Here is a 12,721-nt window from a genome sequence, read left to right as displayed (position 1 = left end):
TCCTCCCCTGATCTCACTCTATCTCTCTTTCAAAAATAAATAAAGATTAAAAAAATTTTTTTAATGTGAAAGAGAAGAACAAACTAACCGCAAAGCTACTAGGAGCGAGGAAATAATAGTGACTAGATCACAGATACAGAATGGAAAAACAAATGAGAAGATTAATGAAACCATGAGTTGGTTCTTTGAAAAGATCAATAAAATTCACAAAACTGTAACTGCATTGATTAGAAAAAAGAGAGGACTCAAAACTAGAAATGAAAGAGGTACATTACTACTGCTTCCATCAAAATCAAATGGTATTTTTTTAATTCCAAAACCAGAAAAACACCTCACTAAAAAGAAGTATAGACCATATCCCTCATGAACATGGATGCAAAAATTCTCAACAAGATACTAGCCAACTGAATCCAAAAATACATTAAAACAATTATTCACCACAACCAAGTGGGATTTATACCGGGGATGCAGGGCTGGTTCAATATCTGCAACTCAATCAATGTGATACATCAAATTAATAAAAGAAAGGAAAAGAACCACATGATCCTCTCAATAGATACAGAGAAAGCATTTGGCAAAATACATCATTCTTTCTTGATGAAAACCCTCAAGAAAGAAGGGACAGAGGGATCATACCTCAAGATCATAAAAAAAGCCATATACAAAAAAACCCACTGCTAATATCATCCTAGATGAAGAAAAACTGAGACTGTTCCCCCTAGAGTCAGGAACACCTCAGGGATGTTCACTCCTGCCACTGTTATTCAACATAGTATTAGATGTATTAGCTTCAGCAATCAGACAACACAAAGGAATAACAGACACCAAATCAGCAAGGAGGATGCAAACTTTCAATCTTCACAGATGACATGATACTCTATATGGAAGACACAAAAGATTCCACCAAAAAACTGCTAGAACTGATCCATGAATTCAGCAAAGTTGCAGGATATAAAATCAAACCACAGAAATCAGTTGCATTCCTATATGCCAATAATGAAACAACAGAAAGAGGAATCAAGGAATTGATTCCATTTACACTTGTACCAAAAACTATAAAATACCAAGGTATAAACCTAACCAAAGAAGTGAAAAACCTATACACTGTAAACTTTAGAAAGGTTATGGAAGAAATTGAAGAAAATACAAAAAAAAAAAAAAAAAAAGAAAGAAAAATATTCCACGCTCATAGTTTGGAAGAACAAGTATTGTTAAAATGTCAATACCAGGGCACCTGGGTGGCTCAGTCGGTTGAATGTCTGACTTTGGCTCAGGTCATGATCTCACAGTCTGTGGGCTTGAGCCCCGCGTCGGGCTCTGTGCTGACAGCTCAGAGCCTGGAGCCTGCTTCCGATCCTGTGTCTCCCTCTCTCTCTGCCCCTCCCCCACTTTCACTTTGTCTCACTCTGTCTCTCAAAAATAAATAAATGTAAAAAAAAATGTCAATACCACACAAAGCAATCTACATATTCAATCCAATGCCTATCAAAATAACACCAGCATTCTTCACAGAGCTAGAACAAAAATTCCTAAAGTTTGTATGAAGCCAGAAATGACCCCAAATAGCCAAAGCAATCTTGCAAAAGAAAACCAAAGCTGGAAGCATCAAAATCCCCGGCTTCAAGTGTATTACAAAGCTATACTTATCAAGAAAGTATGGTACTGGCACAAGAACAGACACTCAGATCAATGGAATAGAATAGAGAACCCAGAAATGGACCCACAAACATATGGCCAACTAATCTTTGACAAAGCAGGAAGGAATATCCAATGGAATAAAGACAGTCTCTTCAGCAAGTACTGCTCAGAAAAATGGACAGCGACATGCAGAAGAATGAACCTGGACCACTTTCTTACACCGTATACAAAAATAAACTCAAAATGGATGAAAGACCTCAATGTAAGACAGGAAGCCATCAAAATCCTCGAGGAGAAAGCAGGCAAAAACCTCTTTCATCTTGCCCACAGCAACTTCTTACTCAACACGTCTCCAGAGGCAAGGGAAACAAAAGCAAAAATGAACTACTGGGACCCCATCAAAATAAAAAGCTTCTGCACAGTGAAGGAAACAATCAGCAAAACTAAAAGGCAACCGACAGAATGGGAGAAGATATTTGCAAATGACATATCAGATAAAGGGTTAGTATCCAAAATCTACAAAGAACTTATCAAACTCAACACCCAAAAAACAAATAATCCAGTGAAGAAATGGGCAAAAGACATGAATAGACACTTCTCCAAGGAAGACATCCAGATGGCCAACTAACACATGAAAAAATGCTCCACATCACTCATCATCAGGGAAATACAAATCAAAACCACAATGAGATACCACCTGACACCTGTCAGAATAGCTAACATTAACAACTCAGGCAACAACAGGTGTTGGCAAGCATGCGGAGAAAGAGGATCTCTTTTGCATTGTTGGTGGCAATGCAAGCTGGTGCAGCCACTCTGGAAAACAGTATGGAGGTTCCTCAAAAAACTAAAAATAGAACTATCCTACGACCCAGCAATTGCACTACTAGGCATTTATCCAAGGGATATAGGTGTGCTGTTTCGAAGGGACACATGCACCCCCATGTTTATAGCAGCACTATCACCAAAAACTAAAGTACGGAAAGAGCCCAAAACGTTCATCGATGGATGAATGGATAAAGAAGATGTGGTATATATATACAATGGAGTATTACTCAGAAACCAGAAAGAATGAAATCTTGTTATTTGCAACTACGTGGATGGAACTGGAGGGTATTATGCTAAGTGAAATTAGAGAAAGACAAAAATCATATGACTTCACTCATATGAGGACTTCAAGTGACAAAACAGATGAACATAAGGGAAGGGAAACAAAAATAATAAAAAACAGGGAGGGGGACAAAACAGAAGAGACTCATAAATATGGAGATCAAACTGAGGGTTGATCGAGGGGTTGTGGGAGGGGGGATGGGCTAAATGGGTAAGGGGTATTAAGGAATCTACTCCTGAAATCATTGCTTCACTATATGCTAACTAATTTGGATGTAAATTTTAAAAAATAAAAAATAAAGTTAAAAAAATTTTACCATATATTTCCAATCAGGACCTGTTCTCAAAGAACTCTGCTCAATATTATGCCATTCTCTCTTAATTAGTATAATAGTACTCTTGATTAATGGTTGTTTAATAAACAATTTATGTCTTTCAAAGGAAATTAGATTTTTGGTTAAATAATTTATATGATTTCCTTAAAAAAAACAATGTGACTATACTTAATGTGAATATACTTAATAATGTACTGAACTAGACACTCAGAAATGGTTAATTTGTAAGTCTTCTTTTATGTGCATTTATCACAATTAAAAATTATTTAAAAAGGACCATGTTGGGGCACCTGAGTGCCTCAGTCACTTAAATTTTCAACTTCAGCTCAGGTCATAATCTCACAGCTCCTGAGTTCGAGCCCCGCATGGGGCTCTGTGCTGACCTGGAGCCTGCTTTGGATTCTGTGTCTCCCTCCCTTCCTGCCCCTCCCCCACTCAGGCTCTGTCTCTCTTTCCTTCAAGAATAAATAAACATTAAAAAAATGTAAACATAGAGTTGCTGCAGCAGCCACCGCCATATTCAACAGACAGCAGTGCTGCGGTCTAGCCCCCAGCAGAGCGAGTGTCCGTCAGTCTGTCTTCAGTCCACAGACCCTGTCCTGACCTGGGGACTCTTGCCTGCCGTCCAGCCTGAGCAGCGAACCTGAAAGAGCCTAGAGCTTGATGGATCCGCGAAGTCAGAAGTCAACTTTGGGGCTCGTGCTTCCACTCCGTTGCACCTTCCTCCTGTATTTGTGGGCTCAAGGCACCAATGTCGCCCCTCCAAATCTCGGACCAGCTCTTAGTGCCCCCTCCTGGTTGGCTCTCCTGCGGCTGGGGGAGGAAGGGCTCACCGTGGCTGAAGCGCCCCGCCCCGGGTTCTGGAGATCCACCAGGACTTGGAGCCGATGGCCCTGCCACGCTTGTGTACCTGGCCGCCGCCTAGGCCGGCATTAGGCCAGCCCAGCTCTGCCACTCCAGCCCTGCCTGCCCTCAGGGGCTGCTGTCAACACAAGCTTCCTGAGCAACCTGAGCCTGTTGGACGAGAGCAGGAACTTCCAGCTCAGGCCTGGGTCCAGCTGGGGCCACCACCAGGGTTTGGTGCAGGGACTTGCAGGGTCCAGAGGCTGGCTGCTTGCACAAGTCCGCTGTCTTGGCACCTGCCCATGCCTCCAGCCGCCACCGGGCCCCTCGCAGGGTCGCCACAAGAGGAGCTCATCCCTCAGGAATGCATCAGGCAACCTGTCCTATGCCCACCTCATCACCAAGTCCATCAAGAGCTCAGGGTGGAAGCAGCTCATGCTGTCACAGATCTAAGAGGAGATGGTCAAGTATGTGCCATACTTCAAGGGTAAGAGTGACAGCAACAGCTCGGCGGGCTGGAAGAATTCAATTTGCTTTAATCTGGCCCTACACACCAAGTCCATTCGTGTGCAGAATTAAGGAACCGGAAAAAGTTCTTGGTGGATGCTCAATCCAGGGGGAGGTAGGAGTGGAAAATCCCCCTAGAGAAGAGCTGCGTCTCTGGACAACAGTAAATTTGCTAAGAGCCAGGGCTGAGCTGTTAAGAGAAAAAGTGTCTCTACAGTCTGGTCAGGAGAGTGCCTGGGACAGCCCTGGCTCTCACAGCAGTGATGGCTTTGATAACTGGCATGCATTTCACCCTCCAACTAGCTCAAATGCTAGTACTATTAGTGGGAGACTTTATCCCATTATGACAGAACAGGATGATCTTAGAGATGGGGATGTGCATTCTATGGTGTACCCACTATCTGCTGCAAAGATGGCTTCTGCTCTACCCAGTCTGTCTGAGATAAGTAATCCTGAAAATATGGAAAACCTTTTGGATAATCTCAACCTTGTCTCATCACCAATGCCATTAACTGTTTCAACTCAGTCTTCACCTGGGACCATGATGCAGCAGACACCATGCTACTCATATGTACTACCAAACACCAGTCTGAATTCACCCAGCCCCAACTCCCAAAAATATACACACGGCCAGTCCAGCAGGAGTCCTTTTCCCCACATGCCTATGTAAACACTTCAGGACAACAAATTGAGCTATGGAGGTATGAATCATTGTAACTGTGCACCGGGACTCTTGAAGGAGTTGCTTACTTACTCTCCTCCCCATCAGGACATTATGACAGTAGTTGATCCTGGGATCACCCAACCCAACAGCCAGGTCCTTGGTCAGAATATGTTAATGGGCCCTAATTTGGTCATGTCAACCTATGGTAGTCAGGCATCTCATAACAAAATGATGAACCCCAGCTCCCACACCCACCCTGGACATACCCAGCCAACATCTGCAGTTAATGGGGGTGCCTTGCCCCATGCGGTCAGCACCATGCTCCACACCTCAGGAATGAACCGCCGCCAGTGAAGACAGCTTTACAAGTGCTGCTATCGCACACCACGCAGATGAAAGCCCTGGGGGCCTACTCCTCAGTGAGCAGCTGCAATGACCATGGCAGGATGGGCCTTCTCAACCAGGGTAGGCTCCCAAGTGACTTGGATGGCATGTTGATTCACATGGAGTCCATCATTTGGAACAACCTCATGGACGGTGATATGTTAGATTTTGACGCTGACAATGTGTTGCCCAACCAAAGCTTCCCACACAGCGTTAAGACGATGACACATAGCTGGGTATCAGGCTAACAGTGAGTTAGTGAACAGGCTACAGTTTAAAGGACTTCAGATTGTCTGACAACAGGAATGGAGAGAAGCAGTCCAAAGATGTCCTTCACCCCTCATTTTCCTTTTCTTGATTAAAAAAAAAAGGGGGGGGAAGCAATTTTTTTTTTTCCTTTTGTCAGACTTGGCAGCGAAGACACTTTTCCTGTACAGGATGTTTGCCTGATGTTTGCAGGTTATGTGCCACTGTAGGTAAGGACTGTGTCATTGGAAATTTCATTACAATGAAGTGCCAAACTCATTACACCATATAACTGCAGAAAAGACATGCAGATACTGGTGTGCTTTCAAGTTTTCTACATAAGCAGTAGCTACAGAACTATGTGTGTTTTGTTGTTGTTGTTGTCATTGTTGTTTTAAATATCCATTAGGTCAAAGGAAAGTTTTGTAATACTGTGATGGTCTCATGTCTTTGATAAGTTAAACTTTTGTTTGTACCACCTGTGTTCTGCTGACCAGATGAACCACAGAGAACCAAGCTCTCCATCCTGTGCCTCCATGGAACAGCTTTGGGCCTGTTCACAAGGCCACCCAATTTACATGAGAACCAATAGCCCATTATCATTCTGCTGAATTAATGGATTTGTCAAACACATTTGGGAAAAACATAGATTAAAGGCCAGCCTTATACAGGTCTTTTCTAATTTTCTGGTTTGTTATTTGCAAATTTGTACCAACATTTAAATGATTCTAATTTCCAGATAAATGACTTTTGACATCATTGGGACTTGAGATCATTTTTGAAATAGATATTGAACGGTAACGTTTTCTTAAAACTACAGTCTACTTTGTTACATAGGCTGATTGTAAATTTGTGGAATCCCAGATATTTGAGGCAACATCCATAATTTTCATTTTGTATATCTAACTGGATTAGTACCAATTTTATATGTGTTTAACTGGCTTGTACACTTTGGGATGTTACCTGGTACTGTTTCTGACTAATCTTAAAATCCTTGTAATTAGTACTTGCATACTCAACATTTCTGGCTCTATTCTGGCAGGAGAGTGATGGTTAGTTATGGACATTTTGTGTTTAATCTTTAGGAGAACTTAGTAAGCTTTTATGTATGTATTTTAAAGAAATTCCATCTGCTCCTATTATCCTGTGAACTAAGTGCACCGCAAAGCATTAAGTCTTCTGATAGATGCTTCTATGCTATGTTGTTTCAGTGACTCCTGAGGGGCCTTCTGATGTTTATAGATCAGAAAGGGAGACCTGAGGCTAAAACCATGCTCCTCTCTCAAACTGGGAGTTTTGAGCAACTTAACCTTTTGGAATTGAGCTTCAGGAAATGTTTTCCCTCATATTTCTGTGCTCTTATTTTGGTCTAGGTGGAGGCTGGCTTGGTAGCTCTGCCTTGCAGGATTACGTTCAGACTCACGGTAGCTCTGCCTTGCAGGATTATGTTCAGACTCACACTTCATTCCTCTCTGCCTTCTGTCCTGCAGATTACTTAGCACACTGGAAATTTAGGTGGAAGGAGGAAAATTTTAAATAGGACTTTAGTGATTTGCAGAATGCTTTGTGTCCCTGAGTGCAGATGGCTACCAAAGTGATTAGAGCTTGTTTACAAACTGGGGCAATGAATTGGAAAGCCAACAAACCAGCTGTAAGTTGTATGTTTGAATTTACTGTAAATGCTCTTATTGTAAGTTAAGAATTGGAGAATTTCCTTAGCCTTTAGCAACCTCAACTATAATTCTTCATCATTATGTTTTAATATTATGCAGTTACCTATAACTGACAGACCAGGTTAATTGGCTTTGCATCCATCACTATTTTCAACTCTTGTGGAATGCCCTAAGTCAGTACAGTAAAAGAAGCAGGTGCACAAAAATGTTCCTCTTGCCTTCTTGAGAAGGCTCTGATTCCTTTCTGTGTATTTAGCCCAGATCACACTTGCTTTGTCTTGCATGTGAATTGCAGATCTGTTGGCTTGGTCTTTCCTATATGTTTAACAAGAACACAAGGGTTCCTGAAAGATTTCCTATAGAAGGCCAGCTCTATTGTAAGCTTCCCACTGTGAATTCTATTGTCTTCAAAATTCGTTAAACAGCCACCTGTCCAACCATCTTCGCTGCTAGCCACTCCAAAATATGTCTGGTTTTGGAAACCCTAGTTCCTCTAAGCAGTGCCTTCTGCATATGTAATAGCACTTGTTGGTGCCAGAGTGCTTGGGTTCTCATCTCTGTTACTGTGTCCCGCTTTCTTCCTCCTGTGCCATCACACAGTGAGCCTCAGAGCCCCTGTTTGTTCACTAAAGAGGCAACTCCAGCTGAAATCACTCTTAAAATCTTATTACAACCTAGAGTAACTTTTCAAAAGATGTTTCTTTTTCCTGAGTCTGTGTATCTTTTTTTTTTCCTGCAAATTTTTCTTTGTGTTGAAATTCTAACATGAACCTTGGGTATCTCTCTGGGTACAGTGAAGTCCAGTGAAAGCCATCTTGTCTGTTTTGAAAACAAATATTATGTAACCTCTGGTAATTCTTTTTCTGTATTAATATGGACGTTCTTGAGTAATTAGGGTATTCATTATTGTACATGATTGCTTTGTGAAATGTGCAAATGAGATCATCCATGCAGCCTTGTTTATTTCCTCTGGTTTCTAGTGTTATTAAAAGCACATTCTATTGTAAATAAATAAATAAATAAAATTAAAAAATAAAATCAATGGTTTGAAAGATACCTCTTTTCCAACTGTATTTTGTAAATGATTATTTCTAGTTTGTACACAGAAATACACTTCTGTACTTCCTACCTTCTGGAGGCCAGGAGTCTGAAATGCATCTTATGGGGCAAAAATCAAGGTGTCCACATGGCCTTACTCCCTCAGAAAGCTCGAGGGAGGGATCTGTTTCTTCATCTTCTCCAGCAGGTAAAGCCACATTTCCTGGCTATTCCTCCAACTTCAAACCCAGTGGCATAGCATCTTCTCTGACTTGACTTCCCTCACATGGCCTTTGCTTCTGAAACGTCCCTGTGCCCCCCTTCCTAGAGAGCCTTGTGATGACACTGGGCCCATGTGGATAATCCAGGATCATCTCCCGTGTCAAGGTCCTTCACTTCATCCCACCAGCAAAGACCCTGTCCACATAAGAAACTATGCACAGGTCCCACGGATTAGGATGTGGCTCTTTGGGGGCCACTGTCCGGCTAGCCACCCCTCACCCACTCTCCAGGCAGGCCCCACCTCTTTCCCTCACTATTCCAATTACATCACTCTTCTTTCAGTTTCCTGACTACAACATACCTACTCTTGCCATCAGCCTTGTTCACATCCTGAACGTGAAATGGGTTTCACAGAAGGGGAAAGAGCATTCTGCATAATAGAAGGAAAAGAACTGCAATTCCCAGGATAGCTAGGAGGGGTAGAATGAGTGACAGCCCGAGGGACAGAGTGAGTTAGGGAGTCCTGAGAAGACCCCTCTGCTGACGGGGCATTTCAGAGCCATCATAGAAAAGAAAATCCTCTAACAGAGATGGATGATGTGGTGACGAAAATCCTGTTTCATCTCTAAAACCCTTCAGTAAGGCTGCATTGCTCATTATAGCTTCTGTGTGAATGTGTGGAGCCAGGCTCTGGGACACAGCAAGTTATAGGAGAAACCAAGGGCACACGGGGCTGAGCCTGGCCCTCACCAGAAGTCCAGTTGCGCTGTGGAACAACAGATAGCAGGCTATGAGGAGCGACTAGGTGGAGCATCATGACAGAACAAAACCTCTTGACACCTGTCTTTTCGGAGAGGCAAACCCACCTGTCTAACAAGGCTATGAGGAGAAACTGGGAGGTGCCCATGTGTCCGTCCCTGGGAGGCAGGTGGCCCAGATGCTCAACTATCTACTTACAGCAGTGGAGAGTCGTGATGCCAGCGTCATTTCCAGGTTCCCCTTCAGGCCCACCAGGGGTGGCACCAACGTCAATAGGTCTTTAACCTCCATAAACACAGGCCAGTGCTGGTGGGGAAAGAGTAAGATCAATCCAAACACACATATTGGCACATCTTCGAAATTTCTTGAGAGAAGTTGTGGCAACTTCAGCAGCTAGGAAAACTGGAGGCCAGACTGTGTCCGAGCCTGAATGGAGGGATCCAGCCTGCAAACACGACATACCCAGGGTGGCCCATGTGTCTGTAGCAACAGGAACAAGTCACCAGTTTCAAAGCTGGGAGATTTCTCATGAATGGGAGAGCTGGTGAGAACATCTGGGACAAAGGAGTGACACAGATTTCCCGGTGACCCAGAGTATCATGTGGGGACACTGGATTTGTCAAAACAGACAGAATGTAGCTCTATCCAGGTCTCTATCAAAGGTAAAAGATTAAAAAAAGTATGAAAGGGGGGCACCTGGGTCTTTCAGTTAGCTGAGCGTCTGACTTCGGCTCAGGTCATGATCTCACAGTTTGTGAGTTTGAGCCCCACGTCGGGCTCTGTGCTGACAGCTCAGAGCCTGGACCCTGCTTTGGATTCTGTGTCTCCCTCTCTCTCTGCCCCTGCCCCACTTGTGTTCTCTCTCTCTCTCTCAAAAATAACTTCTTTGTGAGGTGAAAATTATTCCCACCAATTTATATGCAATTAGATTGCTTATCCCCAACCTACCCCCATCAATTTTCAATACCTCATCTGATTCTACTGACTTAATTTACCTCTCAGTCCCCTATAGATTTCTGTGATCCCTACGCTAAGAGCTCCTCCGGGTTTTAGAATTCTAGACCTAAAACAACACTCCTACTGTGTCAGCTAGGAGATAGGAGCCCTGGGGTCTGGGCCCTGTTGCCTGAGACTGAAGATATGGTGGGAGGGGAGGAGAATGGGGGTAGAGCCCAGAAGAGTCCTCTAAAGCAGCCCAACAAAACATCTTACAGGGTCTGGAGTGAAAGGGTCAGGCGTCCTTCATGTCCTCAGAGAGAGGAAGAGCACTCATGGCTGCCGGTTCCCTCTTTCTTTTTACCTCATTGGCAAAGCTGGGAAATTCAGAATCCAATCCCAGCTCTGATGGAGCTATGAGTCTACCCTTCTCTGAAAGTTCAGAAGAAAACCATGTCACCAGGCAAGAAGGTGCTCCCACTGTCTGTCAGCGGCCTCCAGTGGCTCCCAGGCTTCCAGAAGCATTTGGCCCCTGTGCAGCTATCTCACCAGTGTGCCACAGCATGCATGGAACGGAAGTCCCTAGCCCAGTTCCTGGCACAGGCACCCCTCCCTGGGCTCCAGCCTCCTCTGAGGCCGGCATCCTCTACCCCAAGCCTCCTCTGGCCTCCCACCTCAGCCTGCTCCCAAGCACCTTCATTTTCGCTGACACACAAGACCAAGTCCCCACCAACTCAAGTGTAAAAATAAATCCCCTCTCTCTGCATCCCATCACAGAAGCTTGCCCTTGTCTTCCTCAGCACCACTGAACTTAGTGAGTCTTGTTCTCACCCTCTCAGATGCTATGCTAGCTGCTGTCCCTCCCCACCCCATAGCAATGCCCTTTCCTTGGGCTCTTCTAACCTCCATTCCTCACTCCTTGGCTCTCTGAGCTATGGACCTCCCCTACCCCCAGTCCCAGCTGGTGTTAAGCTCCAATTATGTGACAGGCACACCTCTCACTCCATGTCACACCTGTGAACTCACAACCACATTCCCCCAGTCCGAAACTGACCTCTGCTTATTCCATGTTGACCTCCATTGAGGGCTCCTCTTCCTGCTCCTGACCTCTTTTTCTTAGTATTATTTAATTTAAAGAATTTTATTTCCTTTCTCCAGATAGGCAGGCTGCAAAGCTAGAAATTTTACCAAGGTCTAACAATAATTCTTGATTCTTCCAAATGGACACAGGCTTTTCAACTCTGGACCGTCCTTGGGTTACGTAATAGCTTTATGGAACTGATGCTCAAGAAAACAGTCCATCGTTTTCAAGAGGCCTGTCCTCTAACTCCACAGTTGAGAAACTCCCTGTTACAGAACAGACAGCGCCAAGCCAAGGGTAAGGTTAGGCTGGCATCAAACCACTTACTGCTCTGTGGCACTCATGGTTCCTGACCCATCCATTCCAAGTCTGCTTTCTGCCAACAGTGGCTCCCAGAGGTCAGGAGACCAAAGGCTATAGATCTCCTAACCTATTAATCCTGAGTCCTTCATGCTTCATCTTCGTTCTCCTTCCCTGCCATTTCCTCTCCCTGCCAAGGCTTGAGTCACCTTCTACTGCACACCCTACATGACCTCACCCACAGCCATCTCCATCCTCCCTACATTAACAAGCGGCCCTAAGGGGGTGAAGGGCAGGAGGAGAGCCTTTGCATCAGTCATGTGGGTGTGGACTGGGACACAATGATGGCCACAGAGACTTGAGAAGTCACATCTAGACACATCAGGCACCATACAACCACCAGGGGTCTATTATGGGACAAAGTCAACTAACAGGGAAGACTAAAGCAGAAAAGCAGTAGGACCCTGGATCCTCGCTGACACTGTTAATCCAGGGAACTAACAAGTACTAGAGCAGTCTGATCTGTAGCCTTCTTTATAGGAATCCTAAATGACTCTAGTCACTTGGAGTTAGGGTTTTCTGACTAAGACATTGTGCTCTGTGCTGGTGATGCTCGACATCTCTGGCTCAGATCTGTCTTCTGAGCACCACACCTGCCTACCCAACTGCTGACTGAATCCTGACATCCCATGGGCCCTTCAAAATCAGGATTCCAGACTTGACCTTCCTTGCCCAGACCCTTTGCCCTGCCCACTGTGGCTCCAGGCATTCTTGCTCTTCCAGTAGGGACTTAAGTAACCCCTTGTGTTCCCTGACAGCCTGGCATCCAAGTCATGGCAACTGTCTTAATTTCCACCACCACTGCCCTCTCTGGCAATGCTTCAAATAAATCTTATGAGGGGCACTGGGGAGATCAAAATCAGTCAGAGTTAGTAATGGTTCTTGCACTCGCAGGGCTCTGATACAGCCACAGCTTCCCAGCTCT

At 44.4% G+C, this 12,721-nt stretch overlaps 1 protein-coding gene across 3 annotated transcripts in view; it reads right to left on the bottom strand.

The window, feature by feature from the left end:
* LOC122212705 (solute carrier family 41 member 3-like) overlaps positions 1–12,721 on the bottom strand; it is a 97,994-nt gene that overhangs the window by 48,464 nt on the left and 36,809 nt on the right. For all 3 annotated transcript variants that reach the window (XM_042926665.1, XM_042926667.1, XM_042926666.1), the window contains exon 3: positions 9,618–9,725. In XM_042926665.1, the coding sequence (XP_042782599.1) occupies positions 9,618–9,725 (108 nt within the window). The remainder of the gene's footprint in view (positions 1–9,617; positions 9,726–12,721) is intronic.

Source organism: Panthera leo (assembly GCF_018350215.1).
Source record: "Panthera leo isolate Ple1 chromosome A2 unlocalized genomic scaffold, P.leo_Ple1_pat1.1 chrA2_random_Un_scaffold_41, whole genome shotgun sequence".
In the NCBI taxonomy this organism is placed as follows: Eukaryota; Metazoa; Chordata; class Mammalia; order Carnivora; family Felidae; genus Panthera; species Panthera leo.
This window is presented reverse-complemented; position numbering and strand designations above follow the sequence as displayed.